The sequence below is a fragment of the Microtus oregoni genome, unplaced genomic scaffold (genome assembly GCF_018167655.1).
Source record: "Microtus oregoni isolate MIOR12 unplaced genomic scaffold, Mior012 000001F_ref0000356, whole genome shotgun sequence".
Lineage (NCBI taxonomy): Eukaryota > Metazoa > Chordata > Mammalia > Rodentia > Cricetidae > Microtus > Microtus oregoni.
The window spans coordinates 8,523,033-8,538,638 of record NW_024543060.1 but is presented as its reverse complement, the minus strand read 5'-3'; the positions used below and the strand labels follow the sequence as shown (position 1 = coordinate 8,538,638).

The 15,606-nt window shown below is 45.2% G+C and overlaps 1 protein-coding gene across 1 annotated transcript; it reads right to left on the bottom strand.

The window, feature by feature from the left end:
* Positions 1 to 5,356: 5,356 nt before the first annotated feature.
* Stc1 (stanniocalcin 1) lies at positions 5,357 to 15,097 on the bottom strand. The gene is made up of 4 exons (XM_041674596.1): positions 14,782 to 15,097; positions 12,627 to 12,769; positions 11,739 to 11,950; positions 5,357 to 6,148 (listed from the first exon to the last, which is right to left on the bottom strand). The coding sequence occupies exons 1-4, from the start codon at positions 14,897 to 14,899 to the stop codon at positions 5,878 to 5,880; spliced, it is 744 nt and encodes a 247-aa protein (XP_041530530.1). The 5' UTR covers positions 14,900 to 15,097; the 3' UTR covers positions 5,357 to 5,877.
* Between the last annotated feature and the right edge of the window lie 509 nt (positions 15,098 to 15,606).

Genomic DNA, 15,606 nt, shown 5'->3' with positions numbered 1-15,606 from the left:
TTAGGGTGAGGAATGGACATGATCAAACGTGAATCAAGATAGCATCCTTGTCATGACTCTATGGAGGAGGACATTGGACTTCAGAGTTCACTGTAATTCATGGCTAAGGCTGTGACCCCACTACTCAGCTTACTCTTAGATGCAATACAATGGGTATCACTAGGGGAGTGCTAGCGATGTGGCTTTCACGCCCACTCAGACACTCCTCTATCATTTTATCATGATCCCCCAAGGCTGGCATGAACAATAATTTCAAGAAATACCAATACAGGATCCCTGCTGATGGCTCTTTATGACCCATGCGTTGTTGACTTGTTAGGAAGAACGACCTGAGTTTTGCTCTTTCTCTCACCCCACGGACCTACAGATCATTTCATGATCTTTGGAACTTCTCTTTGGAAATGCTGATAAGAACATTTTTGTTTAAATTCATTTTTTAATCCTCTGTTATCTTTCTGCATTCATGTATACAGATGTTGAAGGCCAACCTTGGGTATCAGCCACCCCCTTCCACCTTGTTCGAGGCAGGTGCTCTTTGTTGTTCATAGCTGTGACGTGCATCAAGTTAGCTGACCCTCAAGCTTTGGAGAATCCTCCTGTCTCCACCTCCCACCTTTTAGTTGGAGTGGTTGCAGTGTTCAGCTTTTATGTGGATCTCAAGGGTTCAAATTCACGTCCTCACAAAAGAGTAGACTTATCTCCCCAGCCCTCCACCCAAATGTTTCAATAACACAAAAAATTCTACCCTTTACAGCCATGGCTTTTAACAATGGCTTGGAGTAATGGTTGTTAAAGTGTGACTGGTCTTGGGGAGGCACAGTGTAATCTGCTTGGGGGTGAGAGAGATACATTTATCATTTTATACTTTGCTACTTTTGAGGGTTGTCATAGTTCATAATTTGAATTCATAAAATCTTGATTTAACAGTAATGAGGAGGGATCCACGAAAGAAAAAAAAAGTAAGAAAAATATTCCTTCATCCAATAGGGTACCAAGACTCACGTTGGGGTGGGAGCAGACCCTAAATGGTGATGATGGCCTGGATATAAGTGGTGATAGTTAACGTTTAAGGGATGATTAATTCATAGCATTTGGAGGGCACTTACTCTATGCCAGTTTTAAGTGCTTCATGTACAACATATTTAATTTTGTAGGTGGGACCTATTACTTGATTCTTCATATAGGAATAATCCTATAAACACACAAACTGATGTAAAAAAGAGTCCAGAACTTTGGTACCAAGTCACAGAGACAGTGGGAAGGAATTGGATTTGAACTCAACTGTAGAAATTCCAGGCCTAAGTTCTTTAAACTGCAGCCTACAATACAGCCTTTCTACAAACAAATATTGAGAGAAGGCTGAAGAGGAAAAATCAAAATGGTCACTGTTTCTATGGCCAATACAACACATTACTTTGTAGGTTCACTATGCTGTGAACCTCTGGACATGGGGACAACACAGTTCAGGGTGAGAAATGATTGGGAAAATATCTTCATGTGATTTTAAACCATAAGGAGAATTCATTTATTGATAATGATCTAAGATCCCCACTGAAAAAAAATTCTGTCACCAAAGTCCTCCTCTTCCCATGACTGAACACAAACCCTCTGACAAGACCCGGGCTGCCTGCCATGCGCTTGTGAATCCTTTGGAAGTTTCTGAGATGGTGTGCTAGCTCTGCTTCGCTCTGCTCAAGATGGCCATAGAGGACTCTCAGAGTCAACTTTGTGGAACTGCAGTAAGCAGGCCACTTAATGCTGCACAGCAGTTCCATGGAATCACCGTCACAGGACAGGGGAAGAAACTGATGGTCTCTGAGCATAATAACTCATCTGACACCATGCAGTTGGTAAGGGACAGAGCCAGCACTTCAATCACAACCATCTGAATGCTGGTAGCGGAACTATTGGCTTTCCTTGCTTCCTTGACCTGATGCAACTGTCTGCACCTCTCTTCTGCTGCTCTCGAAACTCTTTATTTCTAACAACAAAGGTGCTATTCTAATGTTGGGGATACACCTGTCACCCAGGTTCTCCCAGGCTCTGCAGAGAGGAAGTGTGAATGGCATAGACCCCAGGAAGGAAGATGGAGGATCTCCCTGCTGTGCTGGGCCTTACTGCCATGCAGAGGATACTGATCTATAAGTATGGATGGCCTAGTAGTAGTTACAGACCCCAGCACTTCTTCCAGACTTAGAAGGAGTTTGGGTTTAGTTAGTTAGTTTGTTTGTTTTCATGTGTACGTGTTCATGTATCTGTGTGAGCCAGAGGTAGATTCTGTTGGTTCCTTCCTTAATCACTTTCTACTGTTTTTTGAGACATGGCCTCTCATGGACCTGATGCCCTCTAATTCAGCTAAGCATGCTGGCTGGCTAGTGAACTCCAAGGGTCCTCTTGTCTTTACTTCACCAGTGTTTAAGTACAGGCACACACTGCCATACCCAGCATTTTTACAGGAGTATCTGGGAACTGAGCTTAGGTTTTCATGTTTGTGTGGCAAGCCCTTTACTGTCTGAGCCATTTCTCCAGCTCCCAGGTTTCAATTTTATCATGAGGGCAAGGGGAGCCACTGAATGAGTGTAAAGACATTTAGCAAATGCTGATTTAAACTGCATTTATGGTCAGATTGACCCGTAATTAGTGACGAGAGAAAATGAATGGGACAGTGACTTTGTACTTAGAAATTCTCATTCAAGAAGTTTTAAAAAAGACATAGTTGTTATACATGAGGTTTTAAAAAAGAAATAGTTGTTGTTATTATACATGCATGTGTGTGTGTGTGCATGTGTGTGTGTGTGCATGCAGCCTATGTAGATGTTGGAAGACTACTTTTGGAGGTCTATTCTTTCTTTCTATATTTCATGGATTCTGGGGATTGAACTCAGGTCATCAGGTTTGTGAGGCCACAAGTACTTTATGCACTGAGCCATCTTACTGGCCCAAGATGTTTTTAATGAATAACAATGAAAGACGTGGAAGGAAAAAACAAATAAAACGTAACACTTTATTATTATTATTATTGTAGAAGGAATTCACCAAAGTCTTCAAATTATGCTATGGCATCTTTAATTATAAAAATAAGCAAATAAAATAACTTGCATCTGTCATTACCATGATATGTTTCATAACTTTTATATGCACATGGAGCTTAAAAATGTAATTTAACAATAAATAATGACATATACCAGATATGCTCACTGTTTATTCCAGTACTCAGCCAAAAACCTAAATATCACTTAAATTATAAATACATAATGCAAATATAACGGCACAAAAATGTTCTAAAGTGCAACCAAATCACGAGAGAGGAGATCATGCAAACTGGTCTAGGTCAGCCCCCGAATCACTCTGCAGCAAACATGAGACAAAGCTTTGGAAGTTCAAGGAGGAGGTGGAGGGGTCAGGGGAGGGAGAAAAGGAAGCAAACACCTAGCAACATTGTGAGAACTGCTTCTTTCCACGTGTGTGGTAGATATATGTCTTGTTGACACATATACCAATATCACTGCGGGAGAAAAGAGGCTATACCACGGTTTGAAGAAGTCGCAGCAAAAAACAAAAGAAAACAAAACAAAAAAACCAAAAACCAATAATAATAATAAAAAAAGAGAACAGAGGAGAAAGAGAGAAGAGAGAAAGAATATCTACCGAACTAAAGTAAGAGAGAAATTTACTAGGAATTCTCATAAGCTACTTGCCACTTTGGGGTTCTGGCTTAGTGGGTTTGCAAAATGCACAACACACACACTTGGTTAGCTTTTCTGGTTCAAAGAAGTCAGCCTTGCCTGGGGCGGGAAGTGGGGGAGAGGGGTGAATCTAGCTTAGAGTATGTGCTACCTGATTTCCAAGAGGCTAAGGCAGTGTCCATTTGCTTGGGACCTGGGGTTGGGACAGTTCTGAGTATAAAAATGCCCTTAACAATCTGATGTCAGCACGCTTAGAGGCTGTGTGGGAACGGAGGCAGCAGCGTTTGCACCGCTTCGGCTGCGGGCCGCGGCTGCGCACGACTGCCTGCTGCACTGATCTTGGTCCTTGAGCACTTTGTTTCTGGTTTTAAAGGCTTTGTGGTAAAGTTGTATTGCTTTTTATTTCCCTGGAGAGGTGCCCTCCCTCCTCCCACCAGGGTCCCTATCACTCAATTTGGTCAACTCTGCGGTGTAGCCTAGTGAGAGTCAAGCACCAATAGTTTCTACCCAAGTGACTTTGGAGCAGCCCCTTCCGCTTCCTCTCTCGGCATTGACCTTTGGTGAGCAGTGACACTCATAAGGGGCTGTTGGGTTCAAGGACAATGACCCTGAGAAACTACTGTTGTTCGTAGACAGGTTAATCATTTGGCTTTGGTGGCTGCCATCTTGTAAACATCACAGCGGAAATGATCAAACCACCAGCTCTTACACCCTCCTTCATTCTCTCTATATTTTTTCTTTTTTTTTCTTTTTTCTTTTTTTTTTCCTTTAAAGATCCTACAGAGATGGTCCAGCTGCCAGGACTACTTTGGCAAGCAGCGTGTTACAGGACAATGTAAGAGGAGTCTATTAAGGCGGGACATCCCAGGGTTATTTACACCCCGTCAAGCCCAAGTTCCCCAGACTGAAGACCCAAAGGCCGATCGACTCATTCCTGATTGGCTTAGAATCTCCCACACCATCACTGACCAGAGTGCCAGGCACTGATGGAAGGTGATGAGCCAAGAACTGCCACTTCCAAGGGGACAGTAGGTCTTGTCACACTCAGTGTCCAAGCCCAAAGGGGTGATCTTTTTGAGTCCTCTAATTCCCAGTTGGATGTGACAGAACTGTTTCAGGATACACCTAAGTCAAATGTAGCCTCTGGGTTGAGGTGGGCTGGGAGATTGACATTTTACCTGGGGTCCTTCAGATAACCTGTTGGGTTTTCCTATCTCGTATAGGCCCATCTGAAGTTCTGATGTTGAGTTAAAACTACTTCTACCCCCTTAGTTATAAAAAAGGCCACAAGGAGCATGAACGCGGATATCTGGAAGTGAGATAGTTATTTCATTCCCAGGAAAAGGAAAATAAAGCTAAGGTACAAAACTAAATCTATATGCGATAAAGTTCTTATAGACTGCTTAGTTAAGCAGAGTCCTCTGGAATTTATGTACAGTACATTAGTTTCCAGCTATTTATAATTCCACAGTTAGACCTTAAGATTCTCTGTTTTTAAGACAATTGTTAAAGATACTTTTAAAGCTCTGAGCAGTTACAGTACATAAAGATGTTAGCTTTCTGTTTTTTCACTAGATGCAAGAAGATGCTGGCTCAAAGTCTGGTGGGAGAACCAGGCTTGAGCAATTTGGTAAATATGTCAGAAAGGAAATTAGGCATTGGAGGATAGAGACCATAAGACTCGCTAGAGATCAAGAATTCAAACGTGACATTCATATTCGTCCATGGCCAGCACAGATTCATAACACGAATTCTATTCAACATATTTATGAGCATTTAAGACATGCATTTAAATAAAGTTGTTTTGTATTGGCTAACTCTACTGGGTGATCATTCTAAAGGGTTCTACGTCGTCAGATTACAATGACTGGGAAGTTACATGAACATTTTGTGTTTGAGGAGCAATTGGTAGGGATCTGGGAAAAGAATTCATAGAGAAAAGGGAATAAAAGAGACTACAGTCTCTCAAGGAGAGGATGAATGATCACACATATTCTGTTGATAATAGTGCTATCATTGCAGAATGTTGGGATATTGATTACGGAAGCCTAGTTTCATGCAATTTTCTTTAAAGGGGGGATAGAAAATAGAGATTACTTAAAAAAAATCAAACCAGGCACAGTACACTCAAAGTTGGTGTATCAACACCCCTAAAACGCTATTCGTCGAGGCTGCGGATACCTCCCCCTGCTTACGCACTCTCATGGGAGGTGCGTTTGATGTGTGAGGGAGAGTCCCCCTCACCTCGAAGGTTCCTGAGGAGGACTTTCAGCTTCTGTGGCTCATTTGTGCGCCTCCTGTTGAAGTCAGCTCTGGGGTGTGTCTGGGCACAGTGGTCTGTCTGCAGGATGTGGAAGAGGCTAGCCATGTTGGGCCCAATTTTCTCCATCAGGCTGTCTCTGATAGTGCGGACTGTATCTTCATCACACTCCAGAAGGCTTCGGACAAGTCTGTTGTAATATCTGCAGTGGGAGAATGCTTATTAGGGAATCCCAAGGAAGGACAAGGTTCTGACGTCAGTGCTCAAACTGTTCAAAGCTGAAGGTGACTTTCCTTTCCCTCTGAGCTCTTATGGCTTTACCATACCACCCTAGAAAGTCCATCTCCAGGTTTACCCTTCAAGAGACATAGATGAAACTGACCAGAAGTAGGGTGATTGTAATGTCTGGAATTCTGGAAGACAAAGACTCTTAGGGATAAATGGGGCAACACAAAACGCTCTCATTGTGTAGGGGAGAAATTAGGATGTCCGCTCAGCATCATACAATGAATGAATGTCAGAAGCCGACTTAGTCACGCCCACTGTACTGTACCCATGTATGGTGGGTCTGAAACTCAAAGCTTGTGCTCGTACCGCATCACTGCCCAGGAACTGACAGTGAATTGGATATCTTTTTGCAGCTTCCCTTCGCCCTGGTGCGTGTGCTCAAGAGTATGTGCACATGAACGCGCTTTCTAACTGCGCTTTGGTCTAAAGCCATGCATTTCCCTGTGAAGTCAACTTTCCTTACACCCACTCAGCAAGTCCTGAAAAGGCTGTTGGCTGAATGACTGTTTTGAGGCTTCCTTCAAAGGCTTAGAGGGGCCTTCTGCAGCCAAACACTAGGTAGCAAGGGTGCTTAAACGGAAAGATTAATGCCCCTCAGAGGTTCCTGCTCTGGAAGCCCATGAAACCCTCTAACATGGTTCAGACTTTTGTGACCTTTTCCTTCTTTGGATGCCTCACGGGCTTTAGTTATCCCCTCAAGCAGAGACATTTGATGGCATTATGACTATTCATTTTTCCCTGGCTTGATTTTGAAAATGTCTCAAGGGCAGGGAGGATGTCCTTATTCTTTGTATCCAAGCGGCTGAGTATCATCAGGCTATATTGTCTGCTCAATAATTCACTGTTGAATTTTATATCCCCCCCCCAAGGAAACAGAACTTAAATAACATGGTTACTCTCTTGCCTGAGAAGAACACATCCACCTTTGCTCTGTATGTATAACACTGATCTTCTCTTGGGTCTTACTGTCTGCCCCTATGCTATTATATCTATACTGAAATATTTTCTCAATATATCTGTTGAACTTTAACATCAATGGAAAGAACATAAAAATATTCTTCTGTTGTACAAAAGAAATTCTCAGCTTCCTGAAGAAAACTGGTCTCTTGGTCAGGTAGATTTGTAAGCAAACAAACAAAATTCCTAATGACAAGACCTCTGTGTTTGGTATAAGTGACTGTCACGTATGCAACAATTCCCTGAATGTCAAACAGTGCTGCCAAGTGTTATAGCTTTGAAAAGACGGAGCCGTCTATATTCAAAACAGCTCATAGAGTTTCTAAACTGACGGGACACATCTGACTCAGTGGTTGTGCAAACCTATTAGCTCTGTGGTCACTGACAGGAGACTCCCCTGGTGACCGTGACCTGCTGTCCTGATGTGGCAAGACCCTTTTCTAGGAGTGGTCAGGGTGTCACTGGGGCCACAGGATCATCCAGGCGGGAAAATTCTGTTTATTTTTAACTCAACCCCCCCTAGCATAGGAGCAAGCATCTTGCTGGAATAACTTGACCCCCTAGAGAGGTCATTGGAATGCTGGACAATGAAGAGGGTAGATCGTGAGTAATCAAGGATAATGGTCACCCTTCTCTGGGTGGGAGGGTCAAGCTGGGGATGGAGAGAGAGGACAGTGTCTGGCTTGCCCATTGTCCTGGCTACAGCTACCCTTTCAGGGACAATTATATCCAGCTGTGAGTGAAATTGGGCTTCTCTGGCTCAGAGGAGCTTTTTCCAACCCTTTGGAATCACAAAGCACATGAGTCAAGCTGAACGTCCTTGGATGGAGAAATGGGGAGAAAAGTAGTTTTGGAAAAACTGAGAAAAAGAACCCCAACAATTGTGCCCCAATACCTTCAGCCATCTATATCCTCATTCTTCTCTGGGCATCTACCAGGAATTAGCTCCCCTACATCCTGGGGCCTATTTTAGAGGGCAGTTAGTTCTTAGAGGAGAGAGTGCCCAAACTCAGAGAAGTTAACCTTTTCACATCTAGAGAGACCTCTTCATGACACGTGTGTCCCAAAACAGGCTGAACAATGTCATTTCTCTTTAGAAACAAAAAGAATAAAAAAAGTTCCTCCTTTGACAGAACTAGAAGTTTTTGTCTGGATGGAGAAGTCTAAACCCCTTAAAGAGATTCAATTTGTCTGGGTAACCTGCAGCTTTGGTGTTGCCTTCTCTGATGGACTAACCAGGGTACCCACTCTTGGGTTTTCTTGGCAATGACCCCTGTCAGCCTGCCCACTCTTCTGCTTCCCTGAGGGGGCTCTGATCACTCAGTGGAGTAGGCTAAGAAAACATCTTAAAACAGGAAATTCTACATGGTCCTATTAGGAGCTCCTCAAAGGCTGAAACCCATGCCAGAGTGCCTGATATCGGTACAGCTAACCCGGTTGTCTCCAATGCGACTGGAATGCGGCACTTAACTCTGGACTGTGCAGGCCAGTGAGAAGACCTTTGCTACACGTTGCTAAGCAACACAGATGCTCTGAGAGGTTGTGCCTCCAGCAAAAGTTGACTTAGCAATTGTCATATATTTATTGAGCACCCTTTTATACTAAGGACACATAGTTACTCTAGCTGTGAAGAGGGATGTGTCTTTTCATTTAGGAGAGAGCACATACAGAATTCCTTACTGAATACCATGGTGTATGTAGATTTAGCTATTCATGGTATTCTATTTTTGGGTTGCAAGGACTTCTTGCAGGGTTTTTCTGGCTGCTTTTTTTTTTTTTTGAAGTAGAAATCAAAATAGCTTGGCTCGAGGCCATGTGAATTCTGGACCCTATTTGGTGACTCACAAGCTGTGAGACCTTCAGGTTGCTTGTCTCACAGGACAGAGTGTCTTCAGTCAGTTAGACGGGGGCAGTGGGGTCTGGATAACTGTCCCCTTCAGATGGAGGGGCAGTAGAGTCTGGATAACTGTCACCCTCTGCTATGGTATTTTGTTTCTAAGGATCCAATGTACATTTTTCTTTTCCAAGCTAAGAAAACAGTATAACCCAGCAGAAGCTCCTTCCTCTGCAGGGGGAGTTGGGATGATTCTGTTCTTTAGCCTGACAACCTTTATGGCATGAGGCTACTCATTGCAATGGGGTAGCCAAATGAAGACTTCTGGTCTCACAGCCTAGAAGCACCTTTTACAAAGCACATATCTTTCTTCTTGTTTTGCAGAGTCTATCCTCGGCAACCCCACCCCACTCCCCTGGTAAAGAAAAAGATCAGATATTCTCCATAGCTACAGTTTCAGCCATGTTTCCCAAATACACAGATTCTGCCTCGGAACGTTCTGTGTGAGCGTTTATAAATAGTCTTTTGTTTCCCTTGATCAATATTATTCTTCTGTTTCCTGTTCCCTATCCATGCCCTAGAGAGTTGGGCGCTTTGTCAGTTTTCCCACTCTGGGGCTGTGCTGGGCTCATTGGTTCCCAAGCCTCGCAGTGTCTTGCCCATCTCTTCCGCGCTCCCTGCTGCCCTCAAGACGGAAGGTCGGGGTTGCAAATGGAGGCAGGCAGACTCTCCCCGCTACCTTCTCCCTCTGGATGAACCTCTACCACGTCCTGCTCTGCCTTCCAGTCCACTGGCAGGTTTTGGATTCTCCCAGACCTAAATCGCACGCTAGACAAATCACAGGAAGGTGGAATGAACCTGTAACTACTTCCCGTAGCAGTCCCTTGCCAAGTGGCAGGAACTGTGCGTGTGTCTATGTTGGGACGGAGGCTGGGAAAGCAGGATGTTTCGGGCGGGCGAGGAGCTGAGACCGAGCAAGCAGATCAAGCCCCTCCTGGAACGGAAATCGTTCCAGTCCTGAACATCGACGTGAAATACTTGGAAAAAGGTAAGAGCTGCATGAGAGAGTCTGGTGTTTGAGTGTGCCACCCTTTCCCCATTGACCTTTTCTACTGAACGTGAATGAGAGGAGATAAGGAGATGGTGCCTGGACCATTTTCTGAAGGCGGTGCAAACAAGGCACTTTGTAAAAAGAATAATGGTCTGGCTAAGGATACCTTTCCCAAGTTTCCTCTGGGGTGATGGGAATCTTTGGTCCAAACACCAAGGCTTCCTTTCTACGGTGAATCCCTTTCCACAAGGGAAAATGCCTCTTTGATTGAAATAGCCGGCTCAGTATAGCTTTGAAATTGGTCCCCCGCCAACAATCCAAACTTGTGCTGATGAGTTTGCCAATATGCCTCCTTTAGCAAGGGTACACAGCTACATACTTCGTCCCTAGCCATTGTCCTACCAAGAACTCTTCGTTTCTTTCCCCATTGCAAAGGGTTAATCTCTAACAAGTGGCCAAGCTTTAACCCTTTCCTCCTTCAACAAAAATCTTTCTAGGAGAATTTTAAAAACCAAGGTTGATCTAGAGAGACAGGCTATTTGAGGAAAATAGAGTTGCTCCCCCCTGTTCTGAGAAAATCAGTAAGAACTCTGGAAGAGTTGTCATCAAGGGCTGCATGGGAGATTTCTCTAAAATGACTTGTGGTCCTGTAGGCCATGAACCTGTGATTTAGAATGGCTCCTAAATGTGACAGAAGTATCATGTTAAGGGCAAAGCCTCTGATAGAACTTGACTGTTGTTATTCTCAGAAAGGATAGGGCCATTTGGCTGGGAAATCTACCAGATTAAGAGTGTGATGACTCCTAGGAGACCAGAGTAGCAGAACCATTCCTTGTGAATGCATCAAGACTGGGTGGGAGAGTCACAGAATCTTACGGTTTCATCCACTCATAGGATTTGGCTTCAGGGATCCACAGTTATCCTCCACTGGCTTGCACTACTACTGTTTCTCTCTGTCCCTGTCCACCCCTCATTTCTTGCTAGCCATCTTTCCAAGATACCCATACTGGACCAGGATATCGGGTCTCTTATGCATCATTCCTGTCTGGCAACAACTTCAAAGTCAAAGACCCAGCAAGACCTGGAGCTCAGATGGTGTAAACCCAATGACTTTGGGTCACCCTCGATATGAATGTGAGCTGGGTAGCTCCCACCTCTTCCTTCTGGGGACTCTTGGGCTGGAGGGTTGGGGTGGTATAAGGCTTTGAAGAGGACATGGGAATGTTTCCCTGAAGACATTTCACTTTTCATAGAGAAAACTGCAAGTTCTGGGGAAATGAGATGACTTGTTCTGGATTAGCCACTGATAAATCTGGGTTTGGGACTGACTTGAAATACAAATAGATTTGATAAAAACGTCTGCATTCTGACATTTGACCTGGGGTGGGTTTATCGGCCTATTTCTGTTTGACTGTCATGGTTTCAGCCAAACCTGGTGTCTCAAACAGTGTTTTCCAGAGGCTTCCTTGTTGGCTTTAGGCTATGTTAAGAATTGGACAGAGATGCACCTGCCCAGGGTTCCTGCAAACCAGCTCTCTGATAGCTGGGGAAGATTTTAACACTGGAGGGGAGAAAATGTCTTCTCTGGCTTTGCTTGCCTCTCCCCATTCATGCCCCTGATTGTGAAGAAGAGGACCCCTCCCTTCCCCTCCCCCCGGGTACCTGTTGGAGAAGTGATTGGGCAGCTGGATGACTTCAGTGATAGCTTCTGGGTTGCGCCTGGCGATGCTGCAGACATTCAGCTTGCTGTAGCACTCTTCCTGCACTTCGGCGATCATCCTCTGGAAGGTGGAGCACCTCCGGATGGCAAGGAAAACCTTGGAGGTGATCCCGTTGGCGATGCATTTTAAGCTCTCTTTGACAAATGCTTTTCCCTGGCAGGGACAAGAAGATAAGTGTTCATTTGACCTATTAGAAGCAGTCAGGGTCTATGACACAGGGACCTGCAAGGGGACTTGTTTTAATAGCATGACCAATAGCCAAAAAAAAAAAAAAAAAAAGAAAGAAAGAAAGAAAGAAAGAAAAAGAAAAAGACCTTCTCCCTAGGACTGTCTTGAACATTTCAGCTCCAGAGAAAAGAGATGAGATGGGAGGAAGCTATTGTCAACAGTTCTGAGGTGTGAAGATGGTCAGAATCAGGTTTATGTTCTTGGGATTAAGATTGGTAACTCAGAATTTCAGACAGCAAGCTAGTGGATTCAGAGGAGAACATTTTTATTTCCTCTCAAAGCAGAAATGCTTTTCTGCTAGTCATCCCTCCTGTTTTAAGCCAGCCTCTGTCAACTCCGTATTCCTGGTCTAAACTGTGCCCCCTCTCCCACATGTAAGTATGTGGGTATCTCTCTCTCTCTCTCTCTCTCTCTCTCTCTCTCTCTCTCTCTCTGTATGTCTGTGTGTCTGTCTGTCTACACCCTGGGATGAGCCTTTTGAGTAGGAGGCTGGGAAGCAGCTTTATTTTGTCCCTACAAGATAGGCTCCTAAGAACAGCACCGAGCACCCTGTTAAATGACAAACAGTCAGCGGGAGCAGAAGAGGTCAACGTTGCTTTACCTGAGTGTCAAATTTAGCAGCACTGTACAAGAAGGATTTACAAATGTCGTACATTCCATCTGTGTCACATGTGGAGTTTTCCAGGCATGCAAAAGCCCCACAGCCAACCTGCAGGGCACTGTTGAGGCAGCGAACCACTTCAGCTGAAAAAGACAAGCAGAAATAGTCCGGGTCAAGCCAAAGGGCTCTGGATAGGAGCCAGTAGGTGTAGAGGCCAACATCTGCATTTATCCTTGAACTTTGACCTTGGGTCCCATTAGATAGAACAAGTTAAAGAAAAGTGTGGTGGTGGTGGTGGTGGGACTGATGAGAAAGGGGATGAATGGGCTCTTTCTGCTCCTAAGGATCAGAGCAGAGGGGATGACTCCCCCTCAGGCGCATGCTTTCTGGGTCTCACCGTTTTATTCATTTTGGTGGCTAGAGAAGTTAGGTTAGAGACCTTGGAGTGCACAGTGTCTTCTGGTAGTGACAGGAATCAGAGACTGACACTGGGAACTTGAGGGCATGGGTAGGATGTAGGTGGTGAGTGACTGAAGGTCAGGCTCATCCTGAGGGGGTCCGGAGAGGACCAGAGAACCTAGCAGCCTTCTAAAAAAAAAATGCAGTCTGGAGTCAAAAGCATTGGGCATTTTCATCCAAATGGCAGGGAATGGTTTGCTGAGTTCACACGGAAGGAGACCCTTCCCAAAGAGGGCTTCTAACCCACAATGGCTTCGGCAGAAGAGACTCGGAGCCTTTGTATCCACCCCAGCCCCCCAACCACAAGCCATCGCTCCGAGGTGTGAATAATCTCTCATATTAAAAAAGACTTCTTTTTCCAAAAGGAGAAACACAGGTGTGGAGAGACAAGTGCAAGGCATCCCCTATGCAAGGCTGGAGGAAAACCGCAAAGAACTTGCACCAGGCTTTCTGCATTCTGGGGAAGATCTGCCATAAAAGTAATTTCTCTCCCACAGAAGGAGGGGTGTTCTGGCAGGCAGCTCGGCATGCAATGATCTGTAGCCTTCATACCGTAGCATTCTCCTCCCAGATCAAAAGCGTGGTTTGGTTAGGCTAAGGCTTCCCCGCCCCCCTTCCACCTCCCGCAGCCTCTGGGATGTTACAAGTCATTTCCCTAATTATATATTTCCACGGGTTCAAATTATAACTTTGCTTTAAGCAGTTTTAATATGCATTAGGACTGCTATTGTTTTAGGCAAGCTTGAATTGTGAATCACGGCATCGCTATAGCAACTAAGTACAAAAGGAAGCGAGGCAAAAGGCCTCCTCTCAACAGGGACCTGCGCTCTTCCATGGGGGGAGCATCTGCAGCATTTTGACACCTGCGGTCCCATCTCTGCCAACAGCTGGGGAGAGAAGTGAGCGGGGAGCAAAAGTTAAGGGGCAGAGGGAGTCCTAATGCCTCTTCGCCTCCGGAGGCCAGGGCCATAGACAGTTAACTGGTACTGGAGTCAGGCCGAAAGTAAGACCTTCCCCTCAGAGAAAGAACTGCTTCTTTCACAAATGCACTTCCTTCTAGGGGCCATGGGCTGCTTGGGTGATTGAATGGAGCCGGTGAGAGCGAGAAAGGAGACAGGCAGCCCTGTAGGGCATGGGGTGTGTAGAATTTTCCCCCCTTTCTTCTTTCCGAATCCGCCCTGGATTCTTTTTTTTTTTTTCTCCTTCAGATCTGAGAACTATGGTTCCACAAATCATTGTGCAGAGGGGGGCTTGTCTGGGTGCTCTCTGAAGAGGTAGAGAAGTCAAGTTACAAGGTCTTAAAGGAGCAGGGAGAGGGACCGCAGCAGGTAAGCCGCGCATCACCTTAAGACCGGCTTGTGGAGTATGGAGCTGTGAGGCTTGCCAACATTTAAGCCTTTCCCCGCCCCCTCCCCCCAACAAGAGGGTACGTGCCAGATTTCAGGCAATCAGGCTGGCTTATGCAATGAAATACCCTCAGCAGAGCGCCCAGCTTCTTCGTTAGTTGCATGCAATTTATTAAACAAAGGAACTCCACTTCCTAAGGCTATTGGATTACACTGGCAGTGCATTACCACCGGGCATGAAGCACATTTATTACCGAGATCAGCCGTCAGGGACACACATGCAAAAAGTGCGAGAGGCAAATGAGGACAGCTCTTTCGGGGAGAAACCAGTCCTGGGGTTGCTGGCTTACCTGAATTTTGAGCCGCCACCCGGGATTTTCTGGGGCTCACAGAGTCATTCTGTTCCACCTCGTGCGTTGCAGCAGCACTGATAACCAGCACCAGAATCACTGCTGAGTTTTGGAGCATTCTCTGAGAAGTTTCCGCTAAGTTGTTGGCTTTTTTTTTCCTCCCCCCCTTTCCTCTTTCCCTCTCCCGGCTTGAGGGAAGATGCGGATCTGGATATACTGAAAGCTTAGGTGAGGATCTGAGGAAGAATTTGTGTGTGTGTGGCTGGCTGGTTGGCTGGTTGGCTGGCTGGCTGCTGCTGCTGCTGTTGCTGCTGCTGCTGCTGCTTCTTACACCTCTGGCTTTTGCAATCTGGGGGCTCAAGAGCTGCACCCAGGGATTTTATAGCCGTCTTATCGGTCCTCAGGATCAGGGACCAATCAGATCCTTCAACGGGTCCGTTTAGCCAATAGGCAGGCACGCTTATTCAGCTGGAGCTTTTTGACTTCTTAGAAATATTTTCCAGCAAATTGAAAGTACCTGCTGCCAATGATTTATGTGTGTGTGTGTGGGGGGGGGGGGTGCTGTGTGTGCAGGGATGTGTGAAGAGCTATTTTCACACGCTGAAGTGATAACTCTGTATTGATCAAACTGAAAGGAAAAAAAATCACTTGCCAAGCTCTTCAAGGTACTTGCGAAATTCATCTTATCTTATTTTATTTATTTTAAATGAACCACTAGGAGGAAATGGATGTTGGGTGCTTGATACGGGGATGCGATGCGGATTGGAACTGAACTGAATTATAACAGCCCTCTAACTTTAGTAGGCTGTTCTCTGCAATAGCGCA

Coding starts and splice junctions, on each gene's coding strand:
- Stc1 (XM_041674596.1), bottom strand. CDS start 14,899: ATGCTCCAAAACTCAGCAGTGATTCTGGTGCTGGTTATCAGTGCTGCT. Junction 11,951..12,626: donor CTGCTAAATTTGACACTCAG/GTAAAGCAACGT, acceptor TGTCCCTGCCAG/GGAAAAGCATTTGTCAAAGA. Junction 6,149..11,738: donor CCCAATCACTTCTCCAACAG/GTACCCGGGGGG, acceptor CTCCCACTGCAG/ATATTACAACAGACTTGTCC.